We start from the raw sequence: 23,847 nt of genomic DNA, 5'->3' as shown, positions 1-23,847 counted from the left end.
TCCATTAATTGTCCACTTTTGTCATTTTCGTTCGTCCCACTTTCACTTTTTTACCATAAATGGTAAGTAGGCTACACATTCCACTAACTCTGTCACGACCGCCCTTCTAGGGTATAATAAATGAAGCGATCGCGACTTAAACAGACTTAAATGTAACAAGGAAAATAGGCTAGGGTTTCATCAAAGAGGTTTGACCAAAGTATTTAATAAACAATTAAGTATAAGAAAAGAAAGTCACGCTTTAGCAATGAAATCCAATGAAGAATGACTATCATAATTTAGGTCAAAATGGCAAGGCTCAAAATAATCCAAAAAACGTAACATGTCTCAATATCCCAAACAAGAATCCAATGGTTTCAGTATCAACCCAAAGATAGGAGTAATCATGTTTTGGCGGAAGCATCCAAGAGAAAAGTGAAGTCATGTGTGAAGACACGACGACACTCTGAGTTTCAAGACAGTCTCATAAATTTAATTAATTTGCTCAACACCGCCAACAGCTCGTCGCCGCTCAACCTGCACATAAGGAAAACACATGTAGGGCTGAGTACTATAATAATACTTAGTGGGCTCATGCCGAAAACATTTTCAATAAAAGTATTATTTATCATGCCATGCATAAGTTACCATCGGGGTTTAGCTTTAGAAAGACTCGAGGCACTCAAAATCATTTCCCATTGTAAAAGTCGACTGATCAGTCATTTTCCCATAGACGTTAACCATATCTGCCAATACATGACAGGGAATGTGGCCACAAACCAAGTCACTAGACCGGCCAGCCCGTACGCTAACACACGGTCTACCATAGGTGTACACTAGTCCAAGTAAGGTTTGCGGCCCTACGAGGACCCGAATTCGATTTAGATAATAATGACATAAAGCCATATCAGATAGGCACGTTAAAAATCAAATAAGGCATGATAAACACAATTTCATTCCCATCGATAAAATATTTAGGATATCGTCCTTATTTAAAAGAAAGCCCACCTCGTCTGCTTAGATCTCAAATACTTTCTTCCCCTTGCTATCACACTGAGAGCGCGAGTTATCACCTTTAAATTATGTGTACACAAATCAGTCTCAATCATTGACTCAAAATCATGCATGTCCCCAACGTTTCCCTTTTGCCCATCGATTCGTTTTATATTAACATTCACAATCGAGACATGCTCTTCATATCCATTTATCCACAAACAACTCCAGATCTATCATCAAGTCATGGTCACGCATGAGTGTTCTTCAACACACATCACACGCACGCCGACACACACACACGTCGATCCACACACACACATGCATCCCACTCATCAATTGGTTTCCCCTTTTTTTCACTCGATCTATATGCATGAGGGTTCAAGAACATCGATTAATCAGTTGGATGAGGAAAGATAGATCAAAAATACCTCTTCTTGATAGAAACGATCGGTAGAAACAAAGTATAATCTTGATTCTTCAACAATTCTTGAGGCTTCAACTTAAATTCTTCTCAAAGGTGAAGAATTCATGGAGCAAAATAGAAGAAGAAGAAAAAAAAGAGAGAGGGTGGGAGAGCAAAGTGGCGTGAGAGAGAGATGGAGTAGGCGTGTAGTTTAGTGGCTAGGGTTAGGGTTTTATTTTTTCCTCCCTTATTTATAGAGATAAATTCCAAGATTTGATTCTCCACAATTAATTAAATAAATATTGTGGAGTTATAGAAGGAGAGGGAGAATGGCGTGAATTAGGGGAGGAGAATAAGGAGTATTCGAAATCTAGGCTATTTAATTAGCCTATGATTTTATTTGGTATTTCACGGAGTAGAATAAAATAATACGGAGCAGAATAAAAATAATAAGTCCTCCCAAAAAAATATGAAGTAAGCGATTTTTATTCATTCTCCCACAAGGAATTAAATTCAAATCCTAATAAAAATAGGATATGACAAGATCTCCTTAGATATGGTAAGATTTGCTATGATATTTATATTTATTCATGGAAGGGAATAAATAAGGGATCAAAATATATAATAAACAATTTCCTCCTCCCATAAATAGGAAATTTTCGAAGTCTCCCTAGGAATAAGGTAGGGGTCGAATTTTTCATGGAGAAAATAAGGAATAATCAGCTTTGGATTTAATTTGGATAATTATCCCAAGCAAAGAATTAAATCCAATAAAAAATAGGATTCCTCTCCAAAAATCATGGTGGTCGAAAATTTCAAATGTGTATGATATTTATGATTCACCACAATATTTTTCACCCCGCATCAAATATTCACACTGTCACGCCACAATTCAATCATTTTTACTTCTACCTCGTGTTCTCAACACATTGACCTTTCAACGGCCACGTCATATATTCCACATCCTTGACTATTCACAGCCACGTCATTTATTCAACGGATTTGACTATTCAAATCAAACTCAACTCCAAAACGCAATTAGGTCACACAGAAACCATGCAATTAAATCACTCATCATTTAAGTCGCATACTCCACGACATTAAAAGAAATAAATGCAATCGTCTTAGGGTTCGACAATTAGGGTTCAAAAAGTGGGGACTACAAACTCAATCCACTCACGTTTTATTATAAAATAATATATAAAAGTGAGACTCATATTACACTAACTTTTTAACTCACTTTCTTTTACATTTCTTAAAATCCGTACCGGATAATTATTAGGGGACGAAGTGAGTAGTAATTTATCTTATGCTAAAATATCTCAATCACAGTATGCTCATTATCGACCACGTAAAATAGCAACCAGTTCCTCCGAAAAAAATCACTTCAAGTAGAGAGAGATGTGCCATATACATATAAAAGAATAATGATATTATTAACTTATTAAACTGAAAATAATGGAGTTATATTATTGTGTAGGAATATAAATGTTTATTTAATTTAATTATCTATTATTGTGTGGGGATATAAATGTTTAATTAATTTATCTATTATTGTGTACGTAGGAATATAGATGTTTAATTAATTTATGTAGGAATATAGATGTTTAATTAATTTATCTACTCACGAGACGAGAGAGACACAATTCCATATTTCGGATCGGACTAGAAAAGAGATTATGCTTTTTATAAGAAAATGCATCCCTTTTCGAATCTCATCCCTTTACCCAAAGCACAATATCGAAATTTCAAATTGTAATATCGTGCAAAAACTAACTACTACTAAAGGTTTACTTATAATTAGGTTGTATATAAATATAGCATATGGTCGCTAACTACAAAAGCAGAAGACCCCCTTAAACGCAGAATGTGATATAACAAAAACATATTATTATAAAATTCAGATTACCTAAAGTTACTTTTACTTCATTTTTCCAATACAAAATTGCGTTTGAAATTAGGTATACATCGATCACATACTAATATAAGCAAGGTCTATAAACATAATAGTATATAATTGTTCCATTAATTCGATATAAAATCATTACAATTTAAACCCAATAGCAAACATGAAACACCATATCATATGCAAATCGATCAATTATACTATACAGATGCATGGACTTATTTAATAGTAGTATAATTATAATTATTCACCATTGTCGAAAATCTCCTCAATGGCCAACATTACCACCGCCTGCACCATTACCAGACCCTTGTCCGTGGCCACTTCCAAATCCACCATTTTTACCACCGCCGCCGCCGCCACCGCCACCGCTACCAGCACCCCCGCCACCGCCGCCTCCTCTTTTCCCACCGGAACCTCCACCTCCACCAGCCCCATTCCCGCTACCAGATCCATATCCACTCCCACCTCTACCTCCACCACCTCCGCCGCCGCCGCCGCCGCTGCCGCCACCACCGCCACCTCCTCCACCAATAATCCGATCTTTCTCAAGCTCACGGCCATCTACAATTTGAATCATGAACAGCGCTAACAACAATATCACAACAAACACCAAACCATTTCCGAAATTCTTTCCCATTTTTATTCGAATTATGATAAAATGTGGAAGAGCTGCTAGCAAATATTGTTGTGGTTCGTCGATGGAAACCTTCGATTTTATTTATAGACAGCATTGAGCGGAAAAATTCATAAATGCAATCAGTTGAGATATCACACTTACACACTACGTCTTAGGGTGAAATGTCATACGTTATTAATTAATTTTACATTAATTCCTTAATGAATTATCATCATGGCAGGCTATATAATTTTGTACAACATTTCACTTAGGGCTGACAATTTTCGACACGACACGATAATCTGACACGAATCCGCACGAAATTATTGGGTTGGGGTCAAGTCTTATTGGATCCGTGTCCTTATCGGGTTGACCCATTAAGAACCCGATAATTTCGGGTTGGGTTCGGGTCGGATGCGGGTCGGATACGGGTAACCCATTAAGAAATAATATTATTATTTTTATTATTATTTAAAAAGATATATATTACTTTAATTTTTTAATTTCTTATAAATTAGGTTTAAATAGTATAAAATGAATTTTAATTGTGTAAATTAGGTTAAAAATTAAGGTTTAATCGTGTAATATTAGGTTTTAATCGTGTAATATCATGTTCGGGTTGTTATCGTGTCGTGTCAACCCATATTATATCGTGTCGATAACGGGTTCGTGTCGGGTGCGGGTCGTGTTCGGATTTGAAGGTAGCAGGTCGGGTTCGTGTTCGGATTTACAGTTTCATTAACAGGTCGGGTTCAGGTTAGGCCTTATTAGATTGGGTCATTATCAGGTTGACCCGATAACGACCCAATCCGCACAATTTGCCAGCCCTAATTTCACTTTGACTTTGCCTAATTATATAGATTAACGGTTAAGTTTCCTTAATTATATTTCTTTACTATATCTCCTGTTTTATCTTTGAATAAAGATATATTAACAATGATTGTATATATACCCCTATAATTTTTAACCGGTTTTTATTTAAACCGGTTTTTTATTAGATATTATATCTTCACTAAACTACCCTTTTGTTATATTTGTAAATTCAAATTACTATCAAATTACATGGAGCATTTATAGTAACATGGATGATCACTACAAAATAAATGTACTCCAATTTACTTTGGTAAATATCATAAATTGAGGTAATCCAAAATTTGATAGCCAATTTTGATAGTGTTGCATTATATAGTTAATTTCCATAACTAGGCAAATTTGAAGTCGTGACTAATTTGATGACTAACACTATTGTGATATTTACGTGACTAATACTATTGTGATATCAAAACAAGGTAAATATCATAATTTCGTGACTAATACTATTGTGATAGTGTTGCATTATATAGTTAAATATCATAACTAGTATTATTGTGATATCATCAAATTTGAATTTCCATTTATCTAGGCAAATTTCATAAACAAAATTTCGTGACTAAAAAAATTTCTGTTAAACTAAACTTATCATTTAAAACTGGAATATTTCATACATTGAAGACTAATAAAATTTCTATCTAACAAAAATTATTATTTATAAGTGGAAGGGATACCTTTACATTTCAATCCCCATTGATTTAGGCAAATTTTGTAAATTGATTTATGAATTTTCAACTAATTAAATGTCTAATAACTAGAATGGAATTGATACGTTGCATGATATGTAAAATTTCTCTTTGAAAACTTTCCATTATTTAACATAGCACCGTTACATTCAAAATATAACATTGGTTATAACTTTTACACTTATTTTTTGAAGTGCTTGAATCCTCTAAAAAAGATTGAGCAATATCCATGGCTAATTCCAACATCAATGATATTTTGTACGACATGTTTGGATCCGACGATGAAGAAGGTTCGCAAGACGAGACTATACGAGAAGGTATTTGTTTGTTCTTAAAAACTCATTCTCATATTATTGATTATTGAGTGCACCTATTAATCTCCCACAACTTCATTCATTTTTTTCGTATATCATTTGTGTGGCATTTAGATAACATGCACGATTCACATGAAAATACATTTGACGAGTTACTTAGAGACGGTCCTAGATCGGGAATGATGTTCGATTCTGATACGAGACTCTATGAGGCGTATAATTCATTTGCAAAAAAAACAAGGTTTTGCCGTGATGTGTAGAAGTAATAGTAGTACGTATATTGCGATGTCATGTGATCGGGCTGGAAAATTGGATTGTAAGAAACATACCAAAAAACAGGTTGTCGGGCACATATCAATGCCATTAAGCGTGATTCTGGTGAATGGAAGGTGACTACTGTTGAATTCGGCCACAATCATGATTTAGATCCAAATATGACAGCTTTAATGGCAAGTCATAGAAGTTTGTCAATGAGGATGAAGAGGCAATTGGAAGCAAATGACATCGCGGGAATACGGGTTTGCAAAAATATAAGATTGGTAGAAGTTCAATCTGGAGGTCCTGACAGCTCCAAGAGATTGTAGAAACTTTATTAATGAGAGGAGAAGGTTGAGGCTTGGAGATGGAGATGCAAACGCCATCCATAAGCTCTTTAGCTCATTGCAAAAAAAAGGATCCGAGATTTTTCCATTTGATGGATCTTGATGAAGATTTGAGGCTCCGCAATGTGATGTGGATCCATCCGCGTAGCATAGCTGCGTATCAAGATTTTCATGATGTTGTGAGCTTTGATACAACCTACTTGATCAACCAATATCAGATGCCTCTAGCAACAGTTGTCGGTGTAAATCACCATAACCAATCTATTCTACTAGGATGTGCGTTGTTGTCACACGAGCATGCGGATTCCTTTAAGTGGTTTTTTAGTAATTGGGTAGAGGCAATGCGGGGGGTTCATCCTACTGCGATATTGTCAGATCAATGCGAGTGTATCAAGATTGTTGTTAGAGAAGTTTTGCCCAATACCATCCACCGTTTGTGCTTATGGCACATATGCCAGAAAATTCTCCAAAAATTTGAAGGTGTTGCTGAGTATAAAAGATGCTTAGTAGAATTTTACTCCATGATCTATAACAGCCTTAGCATTGTGCAGTTTGAAGAAAGGTGGGCTGAATTCCTATCTCAGCACGGATCTCTATGCGGAACGGGAGAATTGGGCCCCTATTTACTTGAACCATTATTTTTGGGCCGGCATGGTATCAACTCAACGAAGCGAGTCAATGCATGCATTTTTTGATTATTACGTGAATTCTCAAAGCACTTTGAAGACGTTTGTGGAACAATATGAAGTTGCTATAAATGATAAAATTAGGAATGAGTTGGAAGCTGATTTTCAGTCAAAGAGTTGGAGACCGAGACTGGCTTTGAAGTACGCATGGGAAGGCCAATTTTCAAGTGCCTACACGTTAAACGTATACAAGATATTCCAAGAAGAAATTAACAAGATATGCAATTGCAATGTCAAAGAAGTTGCTTGTGTTGGAGAAGATGATGTAGGTGGTGTTGAGAGGTTTGAGGTATTGGAAATGCTCATTGGGTGTAATGAATATCATAGGCAATATACTTACATTGTGGATTATAGGCCGTCTGGGGAGTACATCTCTTGCAATTGCCGCAAGTTTGAATTTAAGGGTATTTTATGTGTTCATGTGTTGAAGGTTTTAGTTTACAAAGATGTTCAATATGTGAATGAAAGATACATATTACGAAGATGGCGAAATGATGTGTATAGACCGCATTCTCGTATTGTATTTACAAGTGGATATCCTTACATGACAGCCGAGTACAAAGAAACTCAAGAAATGGAGCAAGATTATCAAGAATGTGTAGAATTGGCTGGTTCTTGTGAAGAAAAAAGGAAATTTTTGAAAAAGAGAAATAAGGAGATAAAGAAAGCGCTTATAAATTGGAAAACACCTTCTCCTGCAACATCTGCTTCTGGTCTGGCTGAAGAAGGAATAAGCCCTGAAATTGTTGTTGGTGATCCGAAGGTTAACCAACCAAGATGCAGAACAAAGCAAAAGCGATTCAAAAGTGGTGTCGAAAAGAATCGGTCTCGTCGTAAATAGTGCATCATAATGGAGTATCTGTTTCGCGTCTGCAATTTTTATAACTATACTGTTTTTGGGATTTTTTTTGTTTGAATCAAAGGTTTATTTTTGTTTATGGATTTGGAATCTTGGAATTGAACTTTTATTGCTTCTGGAGTATTATTTAATTTCTGCATCATGGTTGAAGATGTGTTTGGATTTTGTTGGTAGATTGTGATGGCTCAAGCACCAATCTCGGCAAGCTCGGCAAGCTCGGCAGCTCGGCTGTTATGACAACTCGTTTCAGCAGCCGATTAGATCTGTTTGTTAGTCAAGTTTTAATCCTAGCCGTAGGATTGAAACTAGCCGTTAGTTTCTGTTAAATAGCTAATTCATTAGTTAGTTTTACACTGTAGCTCATTTTCTCTCTCTCGTTTTTCTCATTCCAGTGAATAAAAATTTCCTTTACAATTTCATTCCAATCTTCAACCGATTGTTCTTGCTACTCAAATCGTTCCTCAATTGTTTACAAATTGGCGCCTTCTGTGGGAATCGGGAGGCGCGATTGATTTCTGATTTGTTCTTTCGGTGGTGAGATTGGAGGGTGTTATGGCTTCTAGGTTTGAGGCCGAGAAATTCACGGGTAGGAATGATTTCGGCTTATGGCGGATGAAGATGCGGGCTATGCTGATTCATCAAGGCCTTGCTTCGGCGTTGGAGGCGGGCGGAAAGGAGGATAAGTCGGAGGAAGGGGAGAAGGTGGATCTTGACGAAAAGGAGATCCTTAAACGAGCTGAGATCGAGGCGAAAGCTCATAGTGCAATTGTGCTATGCCTCGGGGATAAAGTTCTTCGAGAGGTTGCAAAAGAAAAGACTGCAGCCGGAATAATCGCGAAGCTCGAAGACTTGTACATGGCTAAGTCCTTGGCCAATAGGCTGCTCATGAAGCAGCGGTTATACTCCTATCGATTCTTGGATGATAAAGGGATATTGGAGCAACTTGAAGACTTCAATAAGGCGGTCGATGATCTTGAAAATATCGACGCCTCGATAGGGGATGAAGATAAGGCAATATTACTTTTGAATGCTCTGCCGAAGTCATTTGATCAGCTACGAGATGCTATATTGTATGGCCGAGAGGGTACTATCACCCTTGTTGAAGTTCAGTCGGCCATAAGAGCAAAAGAAATTCAGAAGTCAGGCTCTAAGAATCCAGAGGCTATGGCTGAGAGCCTAAATGTCAAGAAGTTCAAGGGAGTCAAGAGGTTTCAGAAGCCGAGCCAAGAAAATCAGAAAACTCCATCAAATGATCAAAAGGAAACCCGCTCATGTCATTGGTGCAAGAAGCCGGGTCACCTCAAAAAGGATTGCTTCGCATGGAAAAGAAGGCAAGCAAATGGTGGTGGAAACCGTGTTCCATCTACTGACTGTGTTGAGGAAACTGATGTGCCAGAAATTCTGAATGTGATGGAGGGTGGTCTGGGAGGATCTTGGATCATGGACTCGGGGTGTAGTCTGCATATGAGTCCGAATCTTGGCTGGTTTGAGGAGATCCAAGAGATGACTGGATCGGTTATATTGGGCAACAACCAAGTTTGTACCATCCAAGGTATAGGCAAGATCAGGCTGAGAATGCAAGATGGATCTGTGAAGATTATAAGTGAAGTGAGATATATACCTGATATCAAGAGGAATCTCATTTCACTTGGGCTTCTTGAACGCAAGGGATATACATTCTGCTCTACTGGGGGAAAAATGACAGTTTCCAAGGATCAAAGAGTGGTGATGGAAGCTGAAAGGAGGGGAAGCTTGTACTATCTACTGGCTAGTGTTGAGATCCCTACTGCACAGGCAAATATTGTGAAGGCTGATGACTTCAAAATCTGGCATATGCGGCTTGCTCATGCAGCTGAGGGAAGCATTAAGGAGCTGGCCAAGAAGGGGATTATACAAAGTTCTGGGCAGATGGACACTACTCCATGTGAGGAATGCATTTTGGGTAAGTCCAAGAAACAGCCCTATCCCAAAGGCAAGCACACTTCCACATCCACTCTTGATTATGCCCATAGTGACTTGTGGGGTCCTGCATCTGTGGTGTCAGTAGGTGGAGGGAAGTATTATATGAGTATCATAGATGACTACTCTAGAAAAATGTGGATATACATTTTGAGAGAGAAATCAGAGGCTTTTAGTAAGTTCAAGCAATGGTGCCCGGAAGTGGAGAAGGAGAAGTCAGTGGTTCTTAAATGTTTGAGGACTGATAACGGCTTGGAGTATCTCTCCAAAGAGTTTGATAACTTTTGTAAGGAGAGGGGAATTAAAAGGCACCGGACTGTACCTCTGAATCCTCAGCAGAATGGCATAGCAGAAAGGGCAAATAGAACCATAATAGAGAGGGTGAGGTGTATGCTCCTCTCATCTGGACTTGAGAAGAAGTTTTGGGCCGAGGCTGCATCCACGGCTGTGAAACTTATCAACAAATGTCCCTCATCAAGTATAGAGGGAGACACACCTGATTTTAGATGGTATGGCAGCCATGGAGATTACACCACATTGAGAGTGTTTGGCTGCAAGGCATATGCTCATCTCAAACAAGGGAAGTTGGATGCTCGGGCTATTAGGTGTGTGATGTTGGGATATCAACCTGGGGTGAAGGGATATCGTTTGTGGTGTGTAGAGCCAGGGAATCACAAGATTGTGATTAGTAGAGATGTTGTATTCTCTGAAACTGAAATGCCTTTTCTGGATAAGAACAAAGTGATAGTTGAGAAGCCTGATTCTGTGACTGATTCTGTTGATAAAGCTGACTTTGAGGTGGAGCATGGGAGGCATGAGAAACATGGGGAGAGTAAAGAAGTCACTGAGCCTCAGAGTGCTCAGAATGAGACACAAACACAGCCTCAAGATAATCTGGAAAACTACCAGCTGGCTAGGGATCGAGTCAGAAGAAAGATCAAGCTGCCATCAAGATTTGATGATTCTGAGATGCTATTTTATGCATTATGTGTGGCTGAAGATGTTGAGTATATAGAGCCATCCTCATATAAGGAAGCAATGGAGAGCAAAGAATGGGAAAAGTGGATGAAAGCAATGGTGGATGAAATTGATTCTCTACTAAAAAATGGCACTTGGATATTGGTTGAGAAACCTGATGGAAGGAAGGTTATCAGCTGTAAATGGATATTCAAAAAGAAGCTGGAAGGTGCTGAGGGTGATCAGATCAGATTTAAAGCCCGGTTAGTGGCTAGAGGATTCACTCAAGAGCATGGAGTTGATTTCAATGAGGTCTTCTCACCGGTTGTAAAGCATTCTTCCATTCGAATGTTGCTGGCTTTGGTTGCTAAGTTGGATCTGGAATTGGAGCAGCTTGATGTGAAAACGGCCTTCTTACATGGAGGGCTAGAGGAAACAATCTACATGGCCCAGCCTGAGGGCTTCATCAAACCAGGGAATGAAAATAAAGTATGCTTGCTGAGAAGAAGTATATATGGTTTGAAGCAGGCTAGTAGACAGTGGAATAAGACTTTTGATGATTATATGATCAAGATTGGTTTTCAGAGATCAAGTTATGACTCCTGTGTATATGTCAGAAAAGGGGGCATACATCCTACATATCTTCTACTTTATGTAGATGACATGCTTGTTGCTGGAGCTAGTAGGAAGGCAGTGCAAGAAGTGAAGAATGAACTCAATGCTGCGTTTGAAATGAAAGACCTCGGGCCAGCAAGGAGAATCTTAGGCATGAACATTATCAGAGATAGAGCTAAAAGGCAATTATGGCTCACACAATCTGATTATATATCAAAGTTGCTGAGAAGGTTCAAGGTGGAGAATATGAAGGCAGTGGCTACTCCACTAGCAATGCACTTCAAGCTCAAGGCTGATCAGAGGCCCAACAGTGAGGCTGAGTCCAGAGAAATGATGAAGATACCCTATGCTAATATAGTAGGGAGCATTATGTATGCTATGATCAGCACCAGAGCAGATATAGCACAAGCCACAAGTGTTGTCAGCCGGTTTATGGCAAATCATGGAAGAGAACATTGGATTGCTCTCAAATGGTTGATGAGGTATCTAAGGGGTGCTGGGGATGTAGGCATTCTATATGGAGTGAATGATGGAGGTGGAGCTGATGCTATTGTGGGATATTGTGACTCGGACTTTGCTGGGAACTTAGACAACAGAAAGTCTCAGTCGGCATACATATTCACAATGTTTGGGTCTGCTATTAGCTGGAAATCAAGTCTCCAAAGTGTGGTGGCACTTTCCACAACGGAAGCAGAATTTATCTCACTTGCTGCTGCAATCAAAGAGAGTTTCTGGTTGAAACGAATGTTGTCTGATCTTGGGATTGAGCAAGGGGCGATAGCAGTTGGCTGTGACAATAATAGTGCCCTATTTCTGGCCAAGCATCAAGCTTATCACGAGAGATCAAAGCACATTGATGTGCGGTATCACTTCATCAGGGAGGAGATTGAAAGAGGCAATGTGAAAGTCTTCAAAGTTCATACTTCAGAGAACCCGGCAGACATGTTGACTAAACCATTGCCTAAGGAAAAGTTTCTGCTATGTTTGAAACTAGTGGGACTGGAAAGGAAGAGTTTGGTTGGTGATTGAGCAATCAAGGTGGAGTTTGTTGGTAGATTGTGATGGCTCAAGCACCAATCTCGGCAAGCTCGGCAAGCTCGGCAAGCTCGGTAGCTCGGCAGCTCGGCTGTTATGACAACTCGTTTCAGCAGCCGATTAGATCTGTTTGTTAGTCAAGTTTTAATCCTAGCCGTAGGATTGAAACTAGCCGTTAGTTTCTGTTAAATAGCTAATTCATTAGTTAGTTTTACACTGTAGCTCATTTTCTCTCTCTCGTTTTTCTCATTCCAGTGAATAAAAATTTCCTTTACAATTTCATTCCAATCTTCAACCGATTGTTCTTGCTACTCAAATCGTTCCTCAATTGTTTACAGATTTCATTTCACATATATTGAAATATTTTTTCATTTAAATATTGTACGATTTAGTTAGATTGATAAATTAAATATTTATAAAAATTTAGTTAGATTGATAAATTAAAAATACTTATCAATTCTAAGTATCTGCTTTTTGTTTTCATTTTAGTTAGATATCTATGTTATTTAAAATATATATATATATATATATATATATAAATAAAACTAAATCGTATAATAGATGACATGGTAAATAGAATTGCTATCTATTTTAATTCATCAATTTTACTATATTTTACTGTAACTATCCAATGCCGACTAACCTGTAGCACACTCAACACTTTAGCCAAAATTCTCTACAAGTAATAATCATACAACTTAAAATTGTAACAATCCCTATTATTGTTTTATTTACCAATTATTACCACACCCATCATATTATTATCATTTTATTTATGTTCAACATAATTTGGGCAGCATCTCCCTTATAACCAACACGTGCCTAAAATCCAATAATAACCAATATCAATCGCAGAACATATCCACATTCTTCATCATTCCCAATAAGCATCAAGTATATTCCAGATGATATCCATACTTAATATTGCATATCAGCACATATAGTACATATACAAATCATCAACGATTTTACGAATCCAAACACATATATAGACAAATATTTTGAATTACCTTTAACTCATTAGCATTTTATTTATCCATTACCTGATCGTATCAATATATTTGTACTAACAGTCAAATCAATCATCCACGACGTCAAATTTTCAAACTATGTCAACAGAAGTGTATAGTAATACGATTCTTCGCATACGCCATAAACATTGTCTGCAAATTCTTAGGTTTGCAATATTTATATCATAAATCATCATAATCATGTAACGGAATCCATTTAATGTATAAAATATTAGCTTATCAAATTATAACAGAAGTTTCATATCAATTCATATATTATCACACACGTATTGTCACATATATCATCACGTATATTTGATCAACACATCACAGAATTTCACGCATAGCCCCTTTCATGTGCTAAGTGACAGACTAGGGTACGCGGACCAGATCAGAAATAAATTCAGACGCGGATTTTGTCCTCAAGAGGACTCCGCACAGACCACCCATTTAGGGTGCATACAGATAATCAAATCACCCGAAGGTGCATATCAGACAGATCAGATAGGGGCCCATCAGATAACAGACGATCCTCGCCTCAGTTATCCAGAAGACGAGAGATCACAGATAATGCAGCGCTGCTGACCTATGGCATGCCAATTATACCCACATAATACACTCAAGCACGGGGCGTAAACACAATCAAATCTACTCATTTTCATCTCTATACATATTCTCAACTATTTCCAACATAACTCATCAACAGCTTATTTTCACACCATATCATATCAAATTTATAGATTAAATTCCAACACTCTCAAAACCATCCCAGATTCCCATCAACATAGACAGATCAGACCTCATCACAGATAGATAGATCAGACATCATCACATTTAATCATATTAGTATACATCTCATCATCATATATCATTTATCATATCCACTTTAACGCCCATTTCCACATTTATATAACCATCTTCACAGTCACAATTATACTCTTCCCTTTTAATCTTTCATTATCAACTCATTCAACAATTCATTATATCCTAATAGTTTACTTCATAAGTCTCTTCTTGCATAATTAATCATAATTCATCAAGTTCACTAGTTACATATTCGCATATAAACACAAAAAGCACATAAGGACATTTAATTATCACATCAAAGCACATAAGAGAATTAGGCCATTTAAGTGATGAGCATGCTACCTGGATGGTGTTTACTTCCAAACCTTTCTTTTCGACAACTCTTTTTTCTTCTAACCCCTTACTCTTTGACATGGCTAATAATTGGGCGTAGCTACCTTGATTAACCCTCCGATGGAACGATTTCTTCTACGAAATGATACAAAACTAGTGAGAGAAAAAAAATGAAGAAAAAGCCTAAGGAGTTCAAGGGGTGGCTGCCGATTTGTCTCCCGGAAGGTCGGGAAAAATGTGTTCTTATGTATTTTAATATGGTGTCTTATGATTATTTTATTTGTTTCCACAATATTGTGCCATTTGGCAACAAATTCATCGTTTAAAAAAAAATAATCTAGAATCCTCTACTATTGTCTAGACTTAAAAAGAAGTTAAATGACCCTCTCTTCAAGCTGAATGTCTCTGTTAGAAAATATAACGCGGAAAATAAAAGATTATTGCGGAAAGTAAAAGACGGGGAGAACTTTAAAGACTACATTGTGAATGACTTGAATTCTATTCGCTCCATGGTTACACAACTATATATAGACTCTAATTCTAGCTAAACATGGAAAATATATTCTAATTGTACTAATATCCTTTTTATTTGATTTTCCATAATCTTTATTGATTTCCTTCTTTATTCTTGCCATATCTTCATCCCTTGCCTTCTTGTTCTCCAATTAATTAATTTCTTTATTCCAACACTCCCCCTCAAGTTGAGTGTCGACTTTTTCGGCACTTAACTTGCACGATCTTTAGTTTGATATATCGTTTATACTTGTATTTAAGAGTTCTTTAATTTCCATTGACAGTTTATGCTCGTATCATAGAGCTTCTTCAATTCATCATTGATTGTTTAGGCTCGTATCAAATAGTTATTGAAAGTTTAGACTCGTTTCAAGGAGCTCTTCATTCATCATTGAAAGTTTAGGCTCGTTTCAAGGAGTTCTTCAATTTTCTGTTGACGGTTTTAACTCGTGTCATGGAGCTCTTCAATTTTCTGTTGACAGTTTTAACTCGTGTCAAGGAGCTCTTCAATTTTTGGTTGGCAGTTTTAACTCGTGTCAAGGAGCTTGTCTAAATAGTTTTTACTCATATATAGGAGCTATCTTAGATAGTTTTTGCTCGTATCTAGGAGCCATCTTAGATAGTTTTAACTCATATCAAGGTGTCATCTTAGATAGTTTTAGCTCGTATCTAGGAGCCAAATCATTTTTTCTGACTGACAGTTTTTACTCGTGTCGAGGAGTTTTTTATCTATGACTGACAGTTTTGACTCATGTCGAGGAGCTAATTCAGACAGTTTTGACTCTTGTTGAGGAGCTCATTCTGACTGACAGTTTTGACTTTTGTCGAGGAGCTCATTCTGACAGTTTTGACTCTTGTCGAGGAGCTCATTCAGACAGTTTTGACTCATGTCGAGGAGCTAAATCAGACAGTTTTGACTCTTGTCGAGGAGCTAATCTAGACAGTTTTTGCTCTTGTCTAAGAGCCAATTCAGACCATTCTCGGTCCATTCCAGCTCAAACTATGAGCCAATTCATTTCTTTTATTTCTTGAGCCTAATAACCATTAGGCCCAAATTTATTTCTCCTTTTTGGAGACCCTAACAATGAAGACGTGAAACCATCAGCCTCCTTTATGTTTCTTCATGGGTCTTTTCTCGGTGACATACGCTCCAAACATGCCACCTCCGACGAGTAATCGCCGAACTATATGGAGTCTCTACTCCGTATGTCATTCTTTTCTGACAATACTTTTAATCGTCCATCCGAAGTCTGCTCATTTCTCGACGGTGAGAATTCTCTAATCACTCATTCAATCCAGTTTCTAATTCTCAACAGCCGACGCTTCGCCGCCATTGTGCGTCCCCCATCTCTGTGTGGCGACACTATCTTCTCCCATTTAGTTTAAGAAGGCATCATCTTCTCTTATTGGCTTTGGTTTTCCCGCGGTTGTTCCTTTAACATCATCTTATGGCAATGGGTTCTCAACGTCCTCTCGACGATATCCCATTCCCACCAACTCTTAACAGCGGCTGTGTGGCGGCGGCATTAGCTCTCTCCCCCTCGCTACACAGACGTTGGCTGCTCCGCCTTCATCCTCGGCAATTGTCTCCTTGATTCGGAGATTGAATCATTTGACAGTGGCTGATATCTCCCCCTCGGCCAAACGCTTCATCCATTATAACATGAGTCTGCAGCCTCTCACGACTGTTCTTTTCTCCAGCCAACTGATCTCTTTTCGATGACTACTTCCATAGTATCAGCTTTCTGGTGACATTTTCTCCCCCTGTAACGGATTCCACTTGAAGCCGACACAAGCTTCTCGGCCGAACAAACCGATGACTCCTCTGTTTTCTTCGATTGGAGACTCGGGCTGCTACCTTCACGGCAACCTCTTCCCACTGGTTTTTTCCTATGTTCGAAGAGGAAGAGAGGAATTGTTCGGAGGGTACTTCCACTCCCCCTCTACCGGGCAATTCCTGAAACACCATCCCAATATCTTGATTCCGTCTTGCAGCAAGTATTAGCTTCCGAGCCGTCTTTACATGGTCAGTAGCAAGTGTTATCTCTTCATCACCATTATCTGTTTCCGAATCCGTGGGGATTCTTCCATCTAGGTTTACCAATTCATGTCAGCTTGGATACAACTTCCTTATTATTCAACTCCAATCCCTGAGTGGCATCGGTACAAGCCGACACCAAACTTCTGATATCACTTTGCAGTAACCAGTAGTATCCATCCAATTTGCAATCTTTAATTGCTCTTTCTCCTTCAACCGGTCACCAGGAAGCAGACAACAACCTCTCCCGTCCGACCACCGTGAGCTCTTCTCGATGGGATACTTCATTCTCTGTGGCCATCTTCTCGGCAGCCTTCAAGGCGCCCATCTTTGGGCTCTCGATCTCTACGGCGGGTAATCTATTCGCAGCTTCTGCCAGCGCCCGCTAGCCTTACTTCTCGCCGCTGTCCGCCATCGACTGCTGGAGCTCGCCGAGGTCACCCCGTTGCTGCTGTCCGGATTAGTTCGGGCAGCTGCTACCCGCCATTCTTCGTCTTGGTAGTCCTGTTTCTTCCAAAACTTGATAGGAACTTGGAATTGTTTCTTCTGTCTTGATTTCTTAAACAAAAATATGGGGTGGAGAACTTTGTAAATTGTGGGAATATAATAGTGGTGATTCCTCCACAAGCAGAATATTTGGTGCAACTGTTTGTGATATTTGGGTTTAAGAACTCCAATTAAAAGTAACCCTCTCTTTTTTTTTCTTTTTTTTATTTTTTTTTTGGTTTTGAACAAACTAACGAAGGATCGTTAGCTGCTCTGATACCATGTTAGAAAATATAATGCGGAAAATAAAAGATTATTGCGGAAAGTAAAAGACGGGGAGAACTTTAAAGACTACATTGTGAATGACTTGAATTCTATTCGCTCCATGGTTACACAACTATATATAGACTCTAATTCTAGCTAAACATGGAAAATATATTCTAATTGTACTAATATCCTTTTTATTTGATTTTCCATAATCTTCATTGATTTCCTTCTTTATTCTTGTCATATCTTCATCCCTTGCCTTCTTGTTCTCCAATTAATTAATTTCCTTATTCCAACAGTCTCGGCCCTCCACAATTTAGGTAAATAAATTGGTTTATTTTATGTGATTTTACCATTTTCCCGTCAACATTAAATTTTATATTAACACTAACCTAATCCTTAATTTCTACTTACTTCTTCTACCCACATTATGCTTGTAAAACTTAATTATAATGGTACAATACCTCTAATTAATTTTCAAGAATAATTCTTAATTAATTTGGCATTTTTCGCCGTCGAAACAATCACCGAAAATCTGATATACAAGTTTTACACTTCTTAGTATATTTCTTCTAATCTCTCCATTTCCAACCTCATATTATTTTCTAACACTTAACTTTCATTTAATCACTTTCTAATCATATACTTTTTATATTTCAATTTTTTTCCTTCTTATTTCGAATTAATATGCGAAAACATGTTACAGATAATTTATACTAGTTTCTAATATCATTTCCATTCTTTATAATTCATGTACTATTTAAAAATCTTCACTCTCATAACATTTTAAACATATTATTAATCACCACTATTTTCAATATCGAATTATTCGACAAGAGTCCTGATTCTCTGTTTTCCTAATCGGAAAATCAATTTCCGACTAAGGTCATTTCTTTGGGGTGTAACATTTACAATATTTATGAATATTTTTAAAAAATATTTTAATATAAAATAAAAAGAGATATTTGTTGCCTTTCATTCCTGCATGTGATGTGTATAAACAATAATTTTAAATAAACGAACTAACTAATATGCATGTAGTTATTTTTTAATTGACAAATTTAAAAGTTATTAATAATAAAATAATTAGATGTGAAACTAATACGATTTGATGATAACATGAAGAAGTTAAGTATATATGGATGTATTCATTTTTTATAATTATAAATTTAAAAATTACTACTCCATTTGATAGTAAAATAATTAGATGTGAATGGTATTTCTTTGGAACATAACATTAAGAAAATCAAGTATATATGCATGTAGTCGTTTTCATAAATAGAAACTTTAAAAAATATAATAATAAAATAATTAGATATGAATGACTCTAATTATTTCATTTGATGATAACCCTAAACCCTCAATCACCAATGGCTTCAACAAAAACACCGCGTTCCAATAAAAAAGCGATGAGAGCTCGACGGCTCTCCTGGTTATCACCATCCAAGGATAACTTGGAGACACTCTACATTACTGAGAGATAAGACAGCAGTGATCATAGGAAAGAGATTCGCATCATGTTTGAGCGAATCCTGGTTGGATTCAACGCTCGTGAAATTAAAGGCATGTTGCTTGATAATGAACCTCTGAAGAAACTCTATGCAATTTACTGTGACATGGAAAAAGATGCTGAAATATCACGTAGAGCTGAAGAGGCTAGCAATGTACCCAATGTCGAAATCATTACCATAGATTAAGATAATTGTTAGATAAAATTATTTTGATGTTTTGGGTTTGTTTCATTTCTCATTTCCAGTTGTAGGGAAAAATAATTGTTAGATACAATGATTTCGATGTTTAGGGTTTGTTTTATTTCTCATTTCCAGTTGTTGGGCTTCAGTTAAAATTTCCTTGTAGACCAGTCGGTCTTTTTACGTTATTGAAATTTCTGTTATAGTTCTTATCAATTTCTTTTTCTTCGCCTCTCCCGTGACTTTGCATATAGTTTTTGTCCTTTCGATAACAAGTTCTTAAAATCTAAAATTAGTATGATTTTTCCGTTCAACATTTGAAATAACCATCTAGTTATATGTACACGAGGTTCTTTCTAAATCAAAGGGTATAGCAATTTGTTTTATTTTTAGACAATGACTATTATTATTTCATCATATGTTAAACATAAAAGGCTTATACATATATTTATAACTAATTAGAAGTTTAAACACTGTTAAATAATAAAATAATTGGATGTGAATGACTATTATTATTTCGTTGAATGATAATACTTAAGAAATAAAGTATATATTCATATACTCCATCATGTTCTCTATTTTAGAAGGTAAGTCAATTCAAATCCTTTTATTAGTTTTGCAAATTTGAAGAAAATCTATAATATATCTAACTAAAATATTATAATTAATTATGAATTTATTTTAATTTATTCCTATTCAAGATATTTATCCAAAAATTATGAAATCATGAACCATATCAATCTAATTTATAGGGGAGAGTTTAACTTTTGATACAATGGAGAAGAAATATCCCCAATCACTCAATTGGTTGTTAATAGAAGATTAAACGTTGAATCTACAAATTAATGTAGTAACTATACCCTAATTAAATGAACGCTAATTATGAACAATTCATGCTTTCCTAAATGATCATAAAAGGGTAGTCATGTAATACCTTAAATTAATTAATCATTATTAATTCATTTTAAATGTAAAATTACTAAGATACCCCAAAATTGTATATACAATGTTGTTAATTTATCATCACTCTTTATCTTTAAGGTGGTTATAGTGTCACTTTGTTGGGAATTTTGTCTTCTTTCCTAAGTTTCAGATAAAGTCCCATACATCATGGTGTATTCATCTATCCTAATTAAATTCAAATTATGATTGGTTAGAGTGAATTAAAAATTAACAAATTTTAATTAATAAATAATAAATCCTTATTAAAATCAATAAATAAACTGAGAATTAATAAAATTTAATTAGACTTAAAAATTATTGGTACATATCAGTTCATGTTTAATTAGTGATTAACTAATAGTATTAAATACTACTACCTCCGTCCCTGAAAGTTTGTCCCATTTTTTCATTTCCGTCCGTCCCCCAAAGTTTCTCCCATTTTTGGTAGTGGACCTCATATTCCACTAACTCATTACTACTCACATTTTATTATAAAACTAATATACATAAAAGTAGGACCCACAATCCACTAACTTTTTTAACTCACTTTCCATTACATTTCTTTAAACCTGTGCCGGGTCAAAGTGGGACAATATTTGGGGGACGGAGGTAGTATTAATTATTACTTAACCTGCCGCATCAAGCAATCTTCATTGTTTCGATTTTTTTCGCTTCAACTACTCCCCCCGTCCCATTCAAGATGACCACCTTTCCTTTTTTTATTTTGTCCCAATTAAGATGACCACTTTGCAATTTTGAAAATAACCTCCTCTCTCCCCTCTCCTCATCAAAATATTCAACTACCTTTTTTCTCTCTACTTTATTCCACCTAACAACAATTCCTAAAATCTCGTGTCATTCAAGAATGTGGTCATTTTAAGTGGGACGAAGGGAGTACATATTAACTTTCTCCCAACTTAAACTCTAATATTTTTTGTTTTTCCTCTAACTTTTTTTAAAATTGTGAGATAGATCAGAATATGACATGATTTTTATACTCCCTCCGTTCTCCTTTAATTGTCCACTTTTGTCATTTTCGTTCGTCCCACTTTCACTTTTTACCATAAATGGTAAGTAGGCTACACATTCCACTAACTCAATCCACTCACGTTTTATTATAAAATAATATATAAAAGTGAGACTCATATTACACTAACTTTTTAAACTCACTTTCTTTTACATTTGTTAAAATCCGTACCGGACAATTATTAGGGGACGAAGTGAGTAGTAATTTATCTTATGCTAAAATATCTCAATCACAGTATGCTCATTATCCACGTAAAATAGCGACCAGTTCCTCCGAAAAAAATCACTTCAAGTAGAGAGAGATGTGCCATATACATATAAAAGAATAATGATATTATTAATTTATTACACTACAAAAAAAATGTTGATTTGCAAGCACCAAAGTGCTTGCAAATAAGCATTTATGCTCGCAAAAACATCATTTTGCAAGCACTTTGCGAGTAGAAAGGGTGCTAGCCTTTTCGCTTGTCGCAAAATTTGCGAGAACAATAGCAAGCACATTCTGAAAAATTGCAAGCACATTGACTAGTGCTCGCAAAATGGCTTGCAAAATCTGGTGGCCGTTGCAAGAATTTTTTGCTCGCAATACTTCCTCAATGTTGTCGCAAATTCAACTTCGGCGAGCATTCTTGTGCTCGCAAAAATAATTCCATTTTCTGACTTCATTTTGCAAGCACCGTTGTGCTCGCTGTTCAGCATTTATTTGAAAAAACTTTCTATTAAATATTTGTAATTTTTTAAAAATTAATATCAGGATTTATTTTTTCAAATCATAGTATGAAATAACTCAATTGAATGACGAAAATTCAAATTTTACATAGATACAAAATATTGTTTCACACTTCAATTCAATCAAATCACAAATTAAGTTCAAATACTACTAGTTTCCACAATTTAGTTCAAATACTACAAGCTTGTCGCTTGCCCAGCTCGAGAAAGATTGCATCGTAATCCGGATCTTCCCCTTCAGCACGCAACTCTTCAGCCCTTGCCAAAACTCTCTCCTTCAAACAAACAAACAAACGGCCTGACAAGAGAAGAAAATCACTTAATGATTGTGCGAATTACTATAGATAGAGTGACATGGTTGCGTGAGTTCAAGCATTTAAAGTTGTGTTATAAACTGAAACAGTTCCTTTTCGGTCAGTTAGAACCAGAGGAGCACACCTCTTCATTTCATCCACTTAATTGGCTCTAAAGATATTATCCAAACCATGCAACGACTACCCTGGTTCAGTCTAAGCTCAAAGTTTGTAACACATTCTGAAACGGGAAAGACTAGTCTAAAATGTACCATCAGTAAAGAGTCGTGCTATTTTTCATCGATTTGATCAATCCACATTATCATCTTTGACATAGAAATTAAGTCACATACCATTAAATTGAGACTTCATAACAAATACATTTTCAAGAATGTTGAACAGACAATAAGGGGGTTTATGTTTCAAGAAAATCAATTTCCTATAATTCTGACATGTCAGAAAGCTTCCACACTTGCATACGAAACTAACCTTGAATAAGATTATCCCGCTTCAGAAATATTTCTCTGAGTCTACTTTGTCCACAAGGATTGTACTTGAGATTGAATTTGTCAAAGCGATGAAAGGTACTCTTGTCTGCATGTACATCCAACAGATCTACACTAAGATCAAAATGAAGAACTGGTAGGCGTAACAACATGAGAAAATATAGATTGAAGAAAGAAACACACACCCTGTCAAGTCCAGGCTGTCAAAGACTTCTTTCAGTGTAAGATACTGACCATCACTGTAGATAACAACCTGCAGCATCATAAGGAGAGCATGATGTTAGAGCATCCTTGGAGGACTTCTATTAAATTAGTGACAAACATTTAGACATTAGTTGAAGGTAAAACAACTTTTGAGTCAAAGCATTGTAAGACTTCCACCTCATCTGGTTCTTTTTTTAACTTTGACTTGATGAACCGGAGAAGATGTTTTTGGTTCATGCAAGCAGAATGATGGACATGAGTATCCACTTTCCTTATATTGTAGAAATCACGATGAGGTGCACTTTTCTGTGGAACAAATTCTGTGGAACAAATTCCTTATCCGCATTCACCAGCAAATGAAGGCGAAATTTCTGCAAATAATAAAATTTAATAAGCGTTCAAACGGATGGTAAATATAGATGTAATATAGTAGATTGGTAATGAATATTACTTCCTCAAGAAAACGTAATCGATGATGGCAAGCAGAGCGGACATTTCCAATAGACATCACCACAT

General features: G+C 36.5%; 1 protein-coding gene and 1 long non-coding RNA gene across 2 annotated transcripts; one reads left to right on the top strand and one right to left on the bottom strand.

The window, feature by feature from the left end:
• The first annotated feature begins 6,395 nt into the window (after positions 1-6,395).
• On the top strand, positions 6,396-7,902 carry LOC121810319 (protein FAR-RED IMPAIRED RESPONSE 1-like). Its single transcript, XM_042211117.1, has 2 exons — positions 6,396-6,937; positions 7,092-7,902. The coding sequence occupies exons 1-2, from the start codon at positions 6,396-6,398 to the stop codon at positions 7,900-7,902; spliced, it is 1,353 nt and encodes a 450-aa protein (XP_042067051.1).
• Positions 7,903-22,395: 14,493 nt separating this feature from the next.
• On the bottom strand, positions 22,396-23,640 carry LOC121742293. The gene is made up of 4 exons (XR_006038025.1): positions 23,509-23,640; positions 23,313-23,380; positions 23,111-23,215; positions 22,396-22,626 (listed from the first exon to the last, which is right to left on the bottom strand). It is a non-coding gene; the product is annotated as an uncharacterized LOC121742293 (long non-coding RNA).
• Between the last annotated feature and the right edge of the window lie 207 nt (positions 23,641-23,847).

This window comes from Salvia splendens, chromosome 7, assembly GCF_004379255.2.
Source record: "Salvia splendens isolate huo1 chromosome 7, SspV2, whole genome shotgun sequence".
Taxonomy (NCBI): domain Eukaryota; kingdom Viridiplantae; phylum Streptophyta; class Magnoliopsida; order Lamiales; family Lamiaceae; genus Salvia; species Salvia splendens.
This window is presented reverse-complemented; position numbering and strand designations above follow the sequence as displayed.